General features: G+C 33.7%; 1 protein-coding gene across 2 annotated transcripts in view; it reads left to right on the plus strand.

Moving 5' to 3' along the window:
* Positions 1-18,841, plus strand: part of Dach1 (dachshund family transcription factor 1) — a 392,321-nt gene that overhangs the window by 338,589 nt on the left and 34,891 nt on the right. For both annotated transcript variants that reach the window (XM_052732605.1, XM_052732606.1), the window contains 4 exons: positions 4,287-4,438; positions 13,152-13,299; positions 16,338-16,481; positions 16,950-17,018. In XM_052732605.1, the coding sequence (XP_052588565.1) occupies positions 4,287-4,438; positions 13,152-13,299; positions 16,338-16,481; positions 16,950-17,018 (513 nt within the window). The remainder of the gene's footprint in view (positions 1-4,286; positions 4,439-13,151; positions 13,300-16,337; positions 16,482-16,949; positions 17,019-18,841) is intronic.

Consider the following 18,841-nt stretch of genomic DNA (forward strand, 5'->3'; position numbering starts at 1 on the left):
GGGCAGCATACAACCTCTTGTAATACCAGCACTAGGAAAATCTAACACCTTATTCTCATACGTTGTATGTCTGGGTACAATTTTTAATTCTTTATTTGAGCACTAATGTTAATTTTTAGGTTATTCATGCTCCTATTTTAGGTCAGCAATACTTCTGTTGAATACTTTGACTTCTGATAGAAATTTACTAAAACATTCTGGGAAAGTTCACATTTTTATAAAAATTCATTTACTTCCAAAGGGAAGTACCATATTTTCTAGAATATTTTCAGTACCTTTTCCCTCCATTTTGCCACTATAGTAATGGTTTTCATGCAAACTCTCTTTCTTTAGCTTGGAAAGGGAAGTTTAGTAATAATAATAAGACATTACAGAGCAACGTGTGTGTGTGTGTGTGTGTGTGTGTGTGTGTGTGTGTGTGTGTGTGCTTTTTATTTGAATTTAGCTGTATCATATATAGATTTGAGATCTCTTTTATTAAAACAACATCTATTGTTGTTTTACAACACACACACACTTACACTCACACACATGCACACACACTTGAGAGAATGTGTAATTCAAACCCAAAGGGAATGGTTATGAAAATAACAACTGCGCTAGATTTTATTAACAGGAAAGAAAACATTTTAAAAGTAGAGGACCATTATTTTTTAAACAACATTGTTCCTTAGGATATCCTGCTAAATTGTTATGTGTGATAAGATTGAGGAGGAAAGAGGCTTGTCTTTCAGGGCCATCAATCTTCCTGATGGTCTTTTAGTAAAAAGTGACTTAAACTGTGAGTAGAATCCTGAGTTCAGGTGATAAGGAAAACTAAACTACAATGTTTTCATCCTCTATTATATAATTGAAAAGTTTTCCTTTTATATTTGTACTTTAAATTTCTATTATCTTTGTTAAATAATGGTAAAATTGTCAGCCTATTTGTTGTGTAATTATTCAGATTTCAATCAGCAATTTTCTGGGCATTAACATGAAATTATTTCTTAAACTGTAGCACGTGTTATTCCATTTTCCTTCAGGAATTACTACAGTTCTCTGTAACTAAATTAAAGTAGAATAATGCTTAGAAGTTAATAACTTCTTTTTTAGAATTTAAATATAACAACTTAATAGGTAACTAGACTGTTGGCTTCATCTAGCATGTGTTGAGTAGCAGCGTTACCTAACTGTGACTGCAATATTTTAGTACCTGCCTTTGGACATATCACCTCCTTTTTTTTTTTTTACATTCTGTCTGTGTGTGTTCTTCTTTTGCAAATATCCCTCTGCCTTTTTCTCATGAGGACACATGCTATCAGACTTTGGTCTCTTTTTACACTTCATGTTAATTTTTTGTGAGATACATCTATGAAAGAACATTTTTCCAAATAAAACAACATTACAAATATGGGCATGTGCATTGATGACCACCATTCAAGCCTCTATAGGAAAAAGAAGGAGCTCCTTGCACAGCCCTTATAATTTCTATTCACTTATAGTCATATACTAAACCCGGTAGTCAAATAGTTCAATCTGGAAATATCAAAATCTGACTAGACAATTGCTTTCAAACACAATCTTTAAAACCCTTTGCAGGTATATCAAATGGAAATCAGATCTGTGAATGTGTGCTGCCTCTTCCTTCACACTTTGAAGTCAATGGAAATTGTGTGATGCCCAAACTCCAACATTTTTTGGCCTCAAACTTTTGCTTTAATCTTTCATGAATATTTCAGATTTCAAGGTCACTTTATTTAAAAAGAGAGAATGATTAAGCCTTAACTTTATGATCCATGCAGGAGGAAATAAAATAGACTTTTATGATGTTGATTGCTTTGAGGTGACAGTGTTTTCTCAGATAACAGCATGTTGAGGCCCAAATGAACATTTTTGGTTTATTTTATCTTTGAACATTTTTTTCTAAAAAAAAAAAGTGGGGTTATATCTAATCTTTTTAAAAAAAATGATTCCTTTTCTTTCCATTTTAAGTTGTTCTGCAAATGATAGTCTATTCTCATATATGATCCTAGATGCAATGAGAGAAACAATATGTATGCTCACACATGCTTGCACATATACACAGAAGAATGTTAATCATTGACTGTGGCTAATGAAATAGCAATAGGAGGTAAAGTGCTTCACCAACTATAAGAATTAGTTATTTATCACCTGGAATTGGTCACTCCAGTCTACATCAGTTTCACAATGCTTTTTCCCTGGAAATTTTCCTTCCACCTCTATTATCATGTACATTGTTTCAATAATTAATAGCGTGTGAATGTAGGCATGATGGCGATTTAATGATTTGTCTCCCAACTGCCAAGCATAGTCAACCATAAATGCATTGAGGTTAATACAAGTAATTATTTAGTGATAGAAGATATAATCAAATGTGTGTATAAATACATTTGGTTCTCATTTTTTTTTTGCAAAGGCTTCCAAATTATGAAGTCACAGATGCTAAGGTGAATTCATCTTCAGATGGTCATGTGGCTCTATTCTTTTCTTCAAAAGACAAGCAATTATTATCTCCATGATCTATTAAGGCACATTTTCTTTACCATGTGACAGCTAAGGTGAAACAGATCAAAAATTATTGCTCTCCTTTCTTAAACAATGACACATGCACATAGATGTTTAACAAGTGCCTTTTCAGAGCTATTATGGGAAAATACTAGCAGCCTTGGTCTACAGAAGTAATTTACGACAGCTTGGTAAATGGTATCCCAAATTACCTTGCTCATATTAGCCATGCTGCAGCTCTACACAAGCCCTGAAGCCTTCTCTACCCCATGTGAAAGCTGTGATAAAATATAGCATTATGAGTCCAGGCTTAGTTTCTTATTGTTTCTTCTCTAGTACATGCTGCTTGAGATCATCTGTCAGTGATTTAACAGAGGCAGTCGAAGGAGAAATTGTGGAAAAGTGAAGGAGTGTGACAAGAGTGTAGTGAGCAGGGCATCTTGTGTCTTATATCTTTCCCCTCTTTTTCCTCCCATTTGCTTCATTGACTAAAAATGTGGAACGATGAGGGATACGATCTAACATGTTCTAACATCAGTGAAGACAATAAGGTGTGGCACGTTCCATGATATTTCTACACTAGACAGAGATAATTGGAAAAGATGTTGTGTGATTAGGTGTCATGTTGTAAAATAAAAGAATGACTGAGAATGTTGGAATCAATTATACGCAAAAATCAAGTATGCTGACAATTTTAGCCACTTGTAGGATTGAGAGATACAGGAAGAATAATCAAGAACATTGTGCTTATGAATTTTCCTGGGGTGAGATATGAAAATATTTATAACCTAAAGACTGATTAACATTACTAAGCATTAGTGAAATTGCTAGCCTGAGTAACATTTTATCTGTGATTAAGCCACAAATTGTTCCATTTCATTGGAAAGTATTCTTTATAGATGTTTTATTTAGTAAATTATATAGATGTTTAATTAGTAAGGAACAAAATGAAAACTTTTCATAGTGAAAGGACAGAATACTTGTGTTTTGACATTACTTTAAGTGGCTTAACTGTTGAAAAATATAGAATTGTTGAAATAAATAATGACTTACCTGAAAGGGGTAATATAATTTTCATAAAGCTATGATGGAAGCTAAATTTTTATTGTTTTTTCTTCAGATCCATTTTTATGTGTGAAAGCTTCAGATGTTTAACTATTTAAAATAATATTTTTAGCTAATGACAGTGATTATTTTAATTGTAACTTAGAAACAATGTTTTTAGACTCCAGTCTTCCCCTTTAGATGTTAAAAAAAAAGAAAGAAAAGAAAAAATAGGTTTCACTTGTAGATTCTTCGTTAAGCTTATTAAGACTACATTTGAATGAACCATCAATATAAAGGAAGGGTTAATTGAGAAAGAAGCATCCTGACATACAAAACATTTCTCTTATATAAAGCTTTAGAAATACTCTATTGTCAATCCAAACAGAACAAACTAAAATGAGATAATTGGGAAGGTGCCCATAAAGTCAGCCTGAATATATTATCACAACTATATATGAGATAATATTTGTTTTAAAAAGATTCTATGGCACTGTAAACTCAGTCTCATTAGAGACTGCATTTAAAAGGCTTATAAAGTTACTCATTAATGTTATCTTGTTGTATCTCCACAGCTTTTTCATTAAAGAAAATTCAGCAGAAAGCATTTTCTCCTGATAGCAGGAACCAATTTGCAATAAATGTTCTGGAAACCACTAGGGAAGCCATTACTGAGGTCTAATAAAAACAGACAAGCGTAACTTGTTCTATATTTTTGTTTCAATCACATACAGATGAGACCCCGCTTTCTACACCAACCGCAAGAGACAGCATGGACAAACTTTCTCTAACTGGGCATGGGCAACCACTACCTCCAGGCTTCCCGTCTCCCTTTCTGTTTCCCGATGGCCTGTCTTCCATAGAGACCCTTCTCACTAACATACAGGTAGGTCTATGTTCACTCTGCAAGAAAGGAGCGTGCAACACACACATGTGAATTATTTTTTCTAAAACACAACCTATTTCAAATAATTATCTCATGATATTGGCTGATCTATAGTATTAAACATTTCTCCAGAAAATTAAATTTTAACTTTTCTACACCGACCAAATTGTTGTAGAAATACTCAACAGATAATTTATATTGCGCCATATTAAAATAAACAAAACCAATGTGAACATTTATGAAAAACATTTCCCCTTAAATGTTCTTTTTACTGCCAAATAATGGGACCAATTTAAGTGTATAAATTTGTCTGGTTTACCAAATGACAGCATATAAGTTCTAATAAATATTTAGATATTTTTAAACTTCTGGCCTTCCAGTGAGGAAATGATATGTTTAGTCATTTTGAAAAAGTCTAATAAAGAAGAATCTAAAAGAACCTCTTCTTTCATAAGTAAGTTGCTTTCAGCTAGTAGGAACTCTTCAAAGAATAGACTTCAAAAAGCTATAGAAAAGTTTTCACGGATTTCCTATGTGGCCCTCAGGATGTATATTTTACGTACAGTACATTATGAATCAAAAATACTTAGAGTTAACAATAACACAGTGCATGGAGCCAAGATAATAAAAGTGTTTCGGATAGAAGAAAGCATAATTTTCTTGCCATGCATGAAGGGATCATGTGGGCCCCAGCTGGAGCTTTTCCCTCTACTTCTCCATCTCAGGAGGAGATAGAAGAAACACAAGATACAGATATGCTATTAGGCCAGTACTCCATCCTTAGTTATATTTTTCTAAACACATTTCCTACCATATTAAACTTTGCCCCAGTAGAAATGTAATTAATTTTATTTACCTCTCCAAGGGTATAACAGAAGGCATTTAATGTAACATATCTTCCCATCTATTAATATGACATTTTAATACAAATGTAATTAGACTTGCTAGAACCATATTCAACATTAAGGTTTTATATTTTACTAATTGAAATAAGTCATCAGTCCAGTCTCATTTCAATCATGAGCAAACTACTGATTATATCCAAAAGTAAACATAAGATATTCTCCCCCCCCCTCAAATTTTACACCTATTACAAGATACAGGACATAGTGAATTTCTCTCTTGCTGAGAAAAATGCCTTCTGAAAAGGAGGGCAATAACACAACTGGTCAGAGTGCAGAGTGCAGAGTCTGTCCAGTCTTCAGCCCTAACTGGAATAGCTGTATCCAATTACAATCTGTACATGTTCTAAGCACCAGAGGCAACGGATCACTGCAAGGGACAGTGTTTTCAGGATACCGTAGCGAAGTTGCACATATGAATTCACAGTAGACTAGACAACTTGCTCACAGTCTATTTACGCTCAAGGCAAACAAAAATCTCAGCATTGAAAGAGTTGGATAGAGAGTCCTACTCCTCACTGGAGAACTACATGAGGTTAGTATCTGTTGGAATACAAGGTTCAGCCCTGCTAAATCGACAATGTCACAATGAAGAACACATATGCAAGAGTATATAAGCAGCATGGATTGTGACTGATAAGGAGAGAGACAGACGGATAGCCAGAGTGAGACGCATAAAAGACACAGTGACACAGAGATATAGAGACAAAGAGAGACAGAGAGATAAAGAAACAGAGACAGACACACACATGAGAGAGAAAGAGAGGAGAGGGATAGCTGGGTGTGTAGGTAAAGGGGTAGATCTGGGAAGAGTGAGGGTAGGAGGTAAACATGATTAAAACATGTACAAAATTCTCAAGGAATTGAAAATATAAGAAAAATAAGAGAAGAGTTCATTTAATTCTATGTAAAACTCCATATGAAACTGTCTTAGAACTCTGTAATCAGACTAATGGTAATTTGATTTGAATTTCCTCATAAAAGTACTCTAGATTTTTTTTACTAGAAGTCAGCTCACTCATTGGAGAAATGGTTACCCGTTAGGCCTGAGAACTGTGTTGACATCCACAGCTCTAAGTCAAGTACTGACAGTTAGGGAGTGGTACATTTATCCACTTTATGCTAGGAACACTTAGACGTGGCGTTCTATTCCCATCATTTCAAACAGTATTTCTCCTAGAAAGAAAGAAAAACAAAATGTCCATATATTAGACAAATTAGTTAATTATTTCACCTACTCTACATCTGGTCTCCTTCTCAAAATATGTCCTGAGGATGTATCTTAGAAGAAATAACAGTAGGTTGGTAAGCAAAGCAAAAAAGGCTTAATTATCGATTTTAAGGTTTTATTGACTGGGATCTGGGTCTAATAAAGCTAGATCATCAATAAAAAAATCCTTCATTAAAATTGATACTTGTTTACATCAAATCTTATACATATGCATGAATGAGCAGACATAAGTGTTGTATACATATGAATATTCAGCATAGCCTCATGTACACATGCATGCACATATGTATACATAAAATAAGACTAAGAAAATCACTGAGTTCTCTAGAAATATACATATATAAACACATACTGATAATCATGTATATATATTATATATATAATATAATATATATACTGAATGTTTGATGATTTCACATCAGTTTAAAAAATACTATTATATTATATTATTTCCACATTTACTGAGTTATGGCTATATCCAAGAAATCATATAGAGTGTTTAAACAGTCATGACCCTGGTTTATTAGGCATAGAATATGAATGTGTTTGCTGTCTAAATTTTAATTTGAGTAATTACAATATGCCTACCTCAATTTCATCTGCAGTTTCAAGGATGTATAATTGGGTTCTCTGCTTTCTGTTTCAAAACTGTAGCAAACTCATATAGTCAGTTTAAAGCTCTATGGTTACCACAGAAATTCTTTATTGCTATTAGGATTAATTTCCCCAAATCCTTCAAAATGTTATTTAATACATTATCATTTTAAATGCAAATAATTTTATAATATAGTATTAATTAATACTTTTTAGTAATTAGATTTGTGGTGTTCACTACAGATGTCTCCTTCACAATATCATTTTTGAAATTGATTTTCATCATTGCTATCATAAGACCTATGGAAAATATTATATTTACATATAAACATAAACATAATTTGTTAAAAATATTTTTATTAATGCTTTGAGGATGTCATACCTAGAAGAGTTATGGAATTTCTTTCATGTCACTTGAGTATTTTACAAATTAAAAGTGATAATGAAAACATACAGAATAAATAACAGTAATCTTTAGGGGGCAATAAAATTTCATTCCAATTTTTTGTTCTTAGAACTTGTGTTTTTACATGACATTTTGCTATATTCGGTATGGACATATTTCAGTGATGTCTTTGGATAGGTCACTGGGCAGTTTAATGTGAAGAAATGTTTTAGGGTCAAATATTTGGATGGGACACCTTCAAATATTGGCTTCAAATGGAGTACATTCAAAATAGTGTTCTACTCACTAGTTGCAACTTGTCCTTCCATCCTGAATTACAAAAACAATAACTCTTAGAACTGACAGCATCATCACTTGTTTGCATGTTTTTACCCTAAAGCCAGTATATACAGGGAAGAGGAAATTCCCTGTAAAATGAATAGAAGTGAAATTAGTGAGACAACTCAGCGGGTATGGACACTTGTGGTTTATGAATCACAGAGTGAGAGTAGGTTCATAACTGAAAGTTGAAATAAAAAAGGACAAAGATAATTAATTTACAGGTGGAACTCTGGGTTCAAGGCCATCCTAGTCTATAGAGCTAGTCACAGGACAGCCAGGGCTACACAGAGGAACCTGATACCTGCCTGTGTCTGAAAACAAGCAGTGGAGGAGTGGATGGGGTGGGGTGGGGTGCTAGGAAGAGGGGAGGGAAGAGGAGTTTTGGTTACAATGGTTGTAAAAGTAAGAAAATAAATTTAAGAAAAAAGCTACATAAACAAACCTATAAAGCATATGGGTGGTCAAAGCTACCCATCACAAAATAAAAAAGAAAAAGTTAATTATCCATAAAGTATCCTTGCAGATGCTTACAATCGAGGGTGTGTGACAGAAGGTGGGTTCAGTGGGGTTTGTGTGTGAAGTGAAGGAAGTGGCATTGGTTCAGGAGTAGAGAGCTCAGCTTACCTAGAGTGTTCAGGGAATTATGTTCAGTATTTCAGTGCCACCAAAAATATCACAGCTAAATCAGAAGTTAACCAGAGTAGGAACACCTAAAAGAAACAGCAAACAACACAAAAACACAGTCCAGTTGAGTATGGTTTAATAAGTAAATATAATGTAACTATGTCATTTGAGAAGCAGTTTCCATTTGTGTGTGAGAGGAAATATAAAGAGACAGAATTTGCCTAAGTATCAGGACTGGAAATGGTTCATTGTCCGTCTTCAAACCTGCATCACAGTGTCACTGCCAATTGTTTCAGACACTTTGTCCTTTTTAGACACTGTGGAAAAAAACGAGTAGCTTTTTTATTTTCATTATTAGTATAAAACTTATTTAAAATTGGATTCAAAACATGTGTGGGTTGTAATTGCATATATTCGTATTATATTACACACTTTATTCTTAATTGAGATTATGTGATGTGATTTGATTCTTTTCCATTTGTTCCCATATAAATTTGTCAAAAACTGAGGTAAAAAATGGTAAGATATGTCTAGGTTTCTGAACACAGCTAACTGTGATGATAACAACAATCAGCAATGATAGTTTCAAATTCCGGACTGTGTCCCCTATTTGGTAAATATTATTTCCAGTAGCGATAATAGAATTATTTAATACTTAGCGAACAAATTTACTGTGCCAATTACTATAGTTATATACAGTTTAAAATATTTATTATTTATTTTGTACGTGTGGTAGTGGTTAAAGGATGGGGTTGTCGTGGTGCACGTGCGGAGTTCAGCAGGGACCTTACAATTGGTTTTATCCTTCCACAATATGGGTTCTGGAAATTGAACTCAATTCATCAGGCTTGACTTCCAGTGCCTATACCCACTATGCTATCTCATCAGGACCAGTTCTATTCACTTTACAGTGAATCTTCTCAATCTTTGTATATGCTGACCTTGCATATAAAGCTATTGGGGCAGATATGGTAACATGGTGACTTCAGAGTCCTGACTGACTTATTATTAGCACACCTGACTCACAAGGTGGGCTTATACACAAAAAAGATGTTGCACAGGAAGTATGTCATAACTCAACTTTGGGAATTCTGTAATAGTAGAGGGAGTACCGTTTTAAAAATACTTCTGTGCTGTGGATCATGCTCATTGTTAATAATAAAGCTAATTGGCAAATATATGGGTGGGAAGAGATTAAGCATGAGAGCCAGACAAGGAGAATTCTGGGAAGGAGGCAGAGTCAGGAGTCACCAGTCAGACCCAGAGGAGGCAAGATGAGAATGCCATACTGAAAAAAAGTATCAACCATGTGGCCAAACATAGATAAGATTATGGGTTAATTTAAATGTAAGAACTAGTTAGTGATAGGCCTGAGCTACTGGCTGAGCATTTATAATTACTACTGGCCTTTGAGTGATTATTTGCAAGCGGCTGCAGAACAGGGAGGAACACAGAAACTTCTGATTACACTTCTGCCATAGTTCATCACTTGATGCTGACATTTTTTTCTTTCTGTCTATAAAAGTCTGGGTTTCCAGGAAGACAAGTCTTTCTTACTCTACAAAGAAGGAAATACTAAAAGAAATTTTATTTTTTTTTTAATGAAGTAGCTGAAGTTCGACCTAAACTAAGGTCTTGGGTAAGTCTCGGACACCTGAAACTTCTGGACCTTTCTTTTCAGCTTTATTGTTCCGTAACACTGCTAGACTGCTGGACTCATGCAGAGCCACCTGTTCCTGCAATTTTCTGAGGAGGTTTATCCCCTGAAAAAAAAAAGAAAGAAAGAAATTTTGGCGGATAAGAATTTGTGTGTGCTTACCAACATCATGCTTCATTAAAAACGAATCTGTGCATGTGCACAATCAACCACTGTCTTTTACCATTGGTGTGTTCAGAATAAACTTCAACTGTATTTCTTTAGAGCCATGACCAACTTGAGTGCTATGAGAACTGAAAATTCCTTAGAGGAAAAGAATCATAATTGAAACCTTCACTTCTTAACTGGGAGACGAAATGTTGTCATGACACTGTGCAAATATGGCTTTTCCGAGTGATAACCACATAGTTTCCATGATCTTTCGCGTGGCACAGCCCTGGAAAATAAACAGAAGTTACACAAACATGAGAGTATTGTGACTGATAGTTAAAAGGTGTCGTGATGCCTTGTGGAAGCTGTGGACAGTTCCTGCTGTTGCTTTTTTTTTCCCAGCCTCTTGCCACACTAAATTTGAGTGGGCACCTTGTGCTTATTTTATTTATTATTGCACAGACATGTCATGCACAATAACTTACTTTTGCGTATGTATCGGTTTGACCCTAGTTCAGACTTTTGTTCACACTGGAATCTCACTGATCAGTGCATTGAATTAAAGTCTAAATTTTAAGTTTAATTTTATATAACTTATACATGGTTTCTAGAGGCATAGAATTCTAAAGCCAAATATTTCTCAGACATAATCAGCAGGAATACGTAATATAAAACCATTAGCTACATTACTAATAACTGTAACAAAAGGAGAGAGTAAATGTGAATTCTTCCTGCAACTTCATCATTTGCAAACTGATATTGGTAATAAAATGACACAGTTTAGAGTCAGATCTTAACATTATTCAACATGTTTACTCATAATGATTGTTTCATATTTAAGAACACAAAAATATTATGTTTTGTCACCCAAGGACAATAATAGTTTAATAGTAATTTATTTTAAACAGCTACTGATAATACAACCAATCAACACATTAAGTGGTGCCAACATTGGCATCTTGCTAAATAATCTCTAGGCATTGCACAGAGAGTACATCTTTCAAAGATAAGTCAACAAGAGCAATCAGAGCAGAAAATTAGAATTTGGTATCTTAGAATTAAAATACAGCTAAACTAAAGTTTTAATTGGGGTGATCTGAAAGGGCACTTGATGTAATGATCTCTTTCATTTGTTACTAATTGTTTGTTCCTGATGCAGAAGAAACACACACAGGAATGTTGCTGAATTCGGTTAAGATGGCAGTTTCCTTAGAAGCTGTGTTTTATTACTAAACAACAAAAGAGTGGGGATGGGAGAGCGGCCACAAGAAATCATTCTCTTACTTGTTTTCTATCACAAGAATTATGTCAGGAAATTCTGGGTCAGATATAGCACACAGAAAGTAATAAGATAGATAGATAGATAGATAGATAGATAGATAGATAGATAGATAGATAATTAAAATGGCTTATGACTGCTAAAAATTACACTGTTCTGTTAGAGACCGACTAACTCTCTATTGGGCTTCAAGTCAAGCTGGAGTTGAAATTTCTGATTCGAAGTTTTCACACTGACTCTTTAAAAGAGTAGCAACTTGAGACCCTCTAGGCATGGCATTGAATTCCACTTCCTGTATAGCTTCAATGGCAATTTTCAGACTGGCACATTCACAGACTATGACAAAGGACTTTACACTTCAAATATAGCATTTTGTGTTGCTAAGTTCATGGTGTTAGAATATTTAACTCCAATATTCAGTGATAACTTGGGCCTAAGTATCTTATCTGGCAAAGCATACAGGATGCTTTTTGTATGCATGCTATGTGCTCACATTTTATTTTTAAAATCTGAAGTAACTACTAAATTTTATGAAAATTATACATGGAGAAAAAGTACATATCCCTATAAACAGTTGTAAGAATAAGTTAAGTTTTGTTTTCACTTAAGCCTCTTTGACTTACTAGCCTATGAAATGGTTTCTTAAATGTCATTCTCAGATTATTACAGTATTTTGAAGGACATCATAAAAATAATTGACTGCTAATATGTTGTTCTAGATACTTTAAATATGTTATGTATCTCAAAAATATATCAGAGTGATAATTTTAATTTGTCAATATTTTAAAAGTACGGTCATGGTTTGGGCACTTTGAGACCCAATGCTAAATAATAACAAATATTCCTGCCTTTGTCAAAAAACTTACATCACAGTGGAAGAAGGATGACATAAGCCAGTGAATGCATCTGTATCTCATAATATTACTTAACAATGAATGGAATGACAATAGTTGAGAAAGGCTAATAGTATCTTCTTGAAGGGATATTTCTGGTTGGTTGATCAGAAAAATCCTTTGCTGAATGCTGGCTTTGGGCAAATGTGAGGTAAAATGAAGCTTTGATCTGTTCAAAGATATAGATGGAAAGAGCAAATTTCCTCCAGCAGACATAGATAGTTAAACTGAGGAACACACAGAAGAAGCTGTAGAGAGTGTAACCTTGCAAGGGAATGGATGGATGAGCTTGAAGACAGTGACAGATAACCAGGATCACATAGGCCATTTGGGATGATGCTTTGTAGAACTGCTGCCCATTTCTTTTGTCCAATTGTATTTCATGTGATGTTTTTGTGTGACTCATTGAAATTTTTATCTAGATGATCTAATTAGAAGCAATGGAACATACATGCCATAAATATTTGTCTTCCTAAAATATTTTAATCAGATGTAGAAGTTTTGTGCTTTAGTTGTAGCGTTTGTGAGACCTGGATGAATTCACAGGCATTAAAGAATTTGATAAGTGGGCTCTTCTCATTGAAAATACATCTAAGTAATGAACAAAATGTGTTTTGTACCAAAGTATGTTCATTCTGAATACCTTCTTTGTACAGGGCCTTTTGAAAGTTGCCATAGATAATGCCAGAGCTCAAGAAAAACAGGTCCAACTGGAAAAAACAGAGCTGAAGATGGATTTTTTAAGGGAAAGAGAGCTACGAGAGACACTGGAGAAGCAGCTGGCCATGGAGCAAAAGAATAGAGGTATCTGTGAAACTCCACAGAAGTCTAACGTTCATTTGAAATATTCAGCAAAATAACATTGTTCTGTGGTGCTGATTTGCTTTAATTTTTGCTACCTTGCCCATAACTGAACTTAGAACAGTACTCGAATCATGAGCTTATTGTATTTCTGAATGTTTAAGCTGCACATTCTCTTCTGTTTTCTACCTCAGGGGATTAGATATATCTATTATATCATTGATCATATAATTTTCATTGCTTATAGAGTTTAATGAATTCACATTCTTTAAGACGAGAATGAGCTCTGATAAGATGATAGACACGAAGAATGTTGTGTTCACTCACAATTGCCCTCTGAAAAGCTCAGAAGTTAAAGTTATAAAGCCAGCATAGAAAAGACTGATTATTGAAGCAAAGCAGGTCTGGTAAGATATTTATCAACTGAAATGGAAGCTTGATGAATATCTGAGCAAATAACCGGAGTTAAGTGTTTGTATAATTTTCCTTCTGAATGCTTCATGTTCATTCAACAAGGTCAAGTCCATAAAGTACTTACCAAAATGAATTCTTATTCGATAAAAATAATGGTATTATTGATCTACAAATTGCTTCTTTTAAAATATTATACTGGTCATCGATAGATAGTTTTGAAGGTCCCTCATATTTGTATATTTATTTTATGCATGAATTTGAAGACTACAACCAATTGCTCCTTTGCTTCAGCTATATGATTCCTCAATAACTGTAAACAAGAGGGGGGATTCCATTTCTTTAATTTTATGAGTATCTCATATAAATTCTTCAACTGCCTTCCTTTCATGTTTGATTTGGTCATTTAAAGGTTGTTGTTTCTGTTTTAGGATTTCCCAGGTTGTTTCATTAAATAATATGAATCATTACCTAGTGAGTTTCTGGATTAAGCTTTATTTGAGACACTGTCACACAGCATATAACACGGTTTTAAATATGAATTTGCATAGATTAAAAATCTAAAATAATTCAAGCATGACAAACATTGATGGCAGATGTGTTTGAAGTGAATAGGGAAGTCTGGGAAAAGAACTGAATCTGGGAAAACTCCTTTTATGAGATAGCCATGTTTCTATTTTATTCTAGTCTGAAGAAAACTCACATAAGATTAAAAGATAGGCCTTAGGATTTCTAGAAAAAATCTTTGGACACTAGTGAGTCTAACAACAAGGTTTCTCTTCAGTTTTATTCCTTTAACCACTTGAGAGCAAAACATCCGCAGATCACACTTTGAACCTCCCATTTAACTAACTTCCAACAGTAAACTGAAAGTAATAATTACCCATACTTACCTACTATGAATGCATATCCTGAAGACAGCCAATTCAATCTCATTTTCTGCAATCCTACAGGAGGAAATTGAGTGTTCAGTGGCTGGGTGCTGTGTATCCACGTATTAGTAGTATAATCGTGTACAGCTTATAAACATATTTCAAAACTACCATATCTCTTCATAGATAAATATCAAATAATAGTATTTGTAAAGAAAAATATAAAATAACAATAGAATAAGCATTTCACTCTTAAATAAAAAAACTAGCATTAATTTGAAATCAGTGTCAATTATTTCTCATATAAGAACGTAATCAATGTCCATTGGGGGATAAAATGATTTGAGATATATGATACAAAAACAGTAAACTCAACAGGTTAATGGTCTGTCATCTAAGTAGAGTTAGTGATGATACAAATGGGACATGTGGGGATTAGAAACTGAAAGTATAAATATTTACTAGAATATTTTCCTAAGTTTATATTCTGATTAAATATGCTATTAAATAAAACATTTATTTTTGAGGGGTAGCAAGAAACTTAGAATGGTTACTCTTTATATCTAAAAATGAATTTTGGAAGAGTACTGTTGTCAAACATGTGCTCATTAATTATCCAAAGCACTTATTAACTATCCAGAAAGATAATTTTAAAGAACTTATATTGCCACCCCAGTGCTGATTGCTCTCCATCTTATTCATGGGGAAACAGAGTGAAAACGGTTTAACTCTATGAATGTACATTTTTATTGTGTATATTGTTATTATTAGTTGATTAACCTTGGGCACCACTATTGCAATTATCTAGTGGGAGAAAATATAGCACAAGCAATTTCTGTGTCATTGTCTATCTTTTATACAAAACATATTGTTATCAGAAGCACATTATAACTTCAAGTGAGGTTTTTTTTTGGTTTTTCGAGACAGGGTTTCTCTGTGTAGCTTTGAACCTTTCCTGGAACTCACTTGGTAGCCCAGGCTGGCCTCGAACTCACAGAGATCCACCTGGCTCTGCCTCCAGAGTGCTGGGATTAAAGGCATGTGCCACCACTGCCTGGCTTCAAATGAGGTTTTATATTTCACTGAAATTACAGCAAAATGAAACTGCAACATGTTTTCTTGAAGTATGTTATAGTGTTACACATTTTTTAGGAAAGAATCATTTTCAGAAAAAATATCATCATCAAAAGAAATTACTGCTTCTGTATATTAATAATAGAAGTATGTTGTTCCTCATATACAAGTCCATATTTTCTAAAATCTGAAGGAGTTATTATTAAAAATATAGTTGGTGTGCTTTTTTCTTTTTTGTTTTGTTTCTTTTTCTTTTATTTTCATAGCATTTTTGAAGGTACTGCCTCCTGAGTCCAGGAGAGATACATGTAAAAGCATCCACTATTCAGTGTACTCTGCAATGATCCAATCCAAGGGCAGAGACTAAGCCACACATACATTTCATTTAATCAAGCTTCCTTTACCAGTGAACACAAATATTTACTACAATCAGCACCCCACTGAATCTCTCTCCACAGGGCAATTAAAGTCATTCTTGAATTCATTTTAGGCTAAAATAAAAAATTGACTTTTATGGACATTTTCTTGGGAATTATCTTAGATGAATTTAGAATATGGCTGCTTCCTACTTGCGTCCATCCAGACTCTTTTTATTAAGGAGAAATCAGTATAATAAGGATTATAGACTGTAAATCAACATCGTTATATACATTCTGAAAAGTAATCTGCAGATCTCTTTTCTAGCCATTGTCCAAAAGAGGCTAAAGAAGGAAAAGAAAGCGAAGAGAAAACTGCAGGAAGCACTGGAATTTGAGACGAAACGCCGTGAGCAAGCAGAGCAGACACTGAAACAGGCAGCTTCTGCAGATGGTCTCAGGGTCTTAAATGGTAAGAACACGCATGGGTTTTTGTTTTTGTTGTTGTTGTTTGTTTTGTTTTTGCATAAGCAACTCTGATTTGTAACAGCAAAGGGACAATGTGGACCTGTGCTTGTGGGTTTTTATAAGTCTAGGTCTCATGAGTCATTCAGCAAATGCTTTATTCTTCTTATTATTTTTAATCTCAGTATCTGGGACCTGGCATTGCTTTTCTGCTTACCAAAATCCATTTCTACAGAAAAACAATAAAAGGTTCATCTAAGAACTCCTACTCCACCCTGTTTTATAAACCATATTACTTAACTTATCTAATCACACCTTCTGGAAATTCTGATGGTTACGGTTTTGTCAAACCTTCAAAGATGATAAAGATTTACATGGTTTTAATTCTGCATCAAACTAACAGGTAGCTCTTGTTTTCCCCTGACAGCAGGAATCAAATGAAATGTATGTCATTCTTACGTCTCTGTGCTTTCAGACTCCCTGACCCCAGAGATAGAAGCTGACCGCAGTGGCGGGAGACCAGATGCCGAAAGGACAATACAAGGTAGGAACCCGCAGAAGGCTATAAATCTAGATCTTGCTATATGAGTTTTTCCTCAGCTTTAGGCTGCTATTCAAGCATGTAGCCTACCATCTGGGCCACATCAAAACAAGTTCAAACAAGGTCAAGTTCATCTTGCTTGTTTATATGAGTGAATTCATTTTGTGCTGATAGATTTTCTTTAAATTAACAGGTCATTTCTGTTTATATAATGCAATTAAAAGGAATAATTAATTTTAAACAATGTATGATTTAATCTTGGACACAGTAAATGTGTTTTATTGAATGTTTGAAGCACAATCTAATTCTGGCAGGGTTTATAATTTCCATTCTACATAAAGTCATAGATCACACAAATAGTTTTTAAATTTAAACATGTCTACTCATTTTTGTGGCAGTTACTGCAGGATACATGCAAAATAGACTATCAGAATGTTAAGAGTAAGTAAGATTGTTTAGGTCCTATGTGGAGTTCCACATTATGTATACTATAATATTCTTTCAATGATGAAAATCTGGTGAGCAAGATCATATATAGTATACTAAGGAGCTTGTATTAAATATTCAGAAAAGCTAAATAGGTACATGTGAAGCAAGAACAAAATCAGAAAGCAACACTTACTTTCAATCACCTACTCTATACAACAAATTCAGTAACAGCATGAATACATAATGGGAAAAAAGCATCCCTTTCTACTCCAAGTGAGGATTATTCTTCCAGAAGAAAACTAAAATGATTAATGGCCATAGTCACCCAAAATGCTTTTATTTTACATTTTAAGCCCAACAATTTTTAGGGCTTCATTTGATCATAATTGTTTTACTTACTCAGTCAACTCCAAAAGTGCCTTGGCTTAGTGTAAAAGAAATATTCTTGTTTTGTATTGTATAATGCAATATATCTCTTTCAAAATATGAATATTCCTGGGGTTATTGTTTTTAACCAATATTTATTTTTCCAGAAATCATAATAGTTTTAAATAGTAAGACTTATTCATGCTATTATGAAGCATTTTATTTTTAATTATATAGCAGGTTAATAATAAATGTAGAAGATTAATGAAATTCATGTAATTTTAGATGCAAAAGTCTCTCATTTTTAAAAGAATGATGTATTTTAATACTTATGTCTGGGTTTTTTTTTTGTATCATATGAAAAGAACATATATAGTAAAAGAAGTTACACTTCCAAAAAGCCAATCCTCATTATAAGGAAGAGTAAAATAGCAGCCCTATTCTGTTTACACAGGGGATTATGCATACACTAATTCAGATCATGTTAAAATACTCAAGAAAGCTCAAGACAGTTGAGACATGTGTGTATATGTATGTGTATATATATATATGTATATATATATATTCATATATATGTATATAAATTTCATGCTGATCCAAACTGAACATAAGCAAAAATGATAAAGAACATAAATCTTTGTATGTAATTTCATTGTCAGTATTGAGAACTGATTAAGCAATGGTTTAATTTTTGGATTTTTTTCAATTAGCTGAGGTGACACATGCCTGTAACCCTAGTACTTTGGAGAGTGAGGCAGGAGGATTTCATGTTAGAGGCCAGCCTGGGATAAATAGTGAAATTTTGTCTCAAAAACCTTAAATCACACCAATTATGCAAATATATCTCATGGAATATATCTGCCATGGTGCACCGGAAACAGCATTGGGTAACTAATGAAACTATTATTATTTTTATTTTAAATTCTAAAGTTCACATGTAATCAAACTGGTACGTTATATAATTAAAGTCTTGCTGTATGAAGCAGAATATTGAAAATGCCAAATTTATATTGCTGTGATTTACTTATTCT

Source organism: Peromyscus californicus, unplaced genomic scaffold (assembly GCF_007827085.1).
Source record: "Peromyscus californicus insignis strain IS unplaced genomic scaffold, ASM782708v3 Scaffold_12__1_contigs__length_115047231, whole genome shotgun sequence".
Taxonomy (NCBI): domain Eukaryota; kingdom Metazoa; phylum Chordata; class Mammalia; order Rodentia; family Cricetidae; genus Peromyscus; species Peromyscus californicus.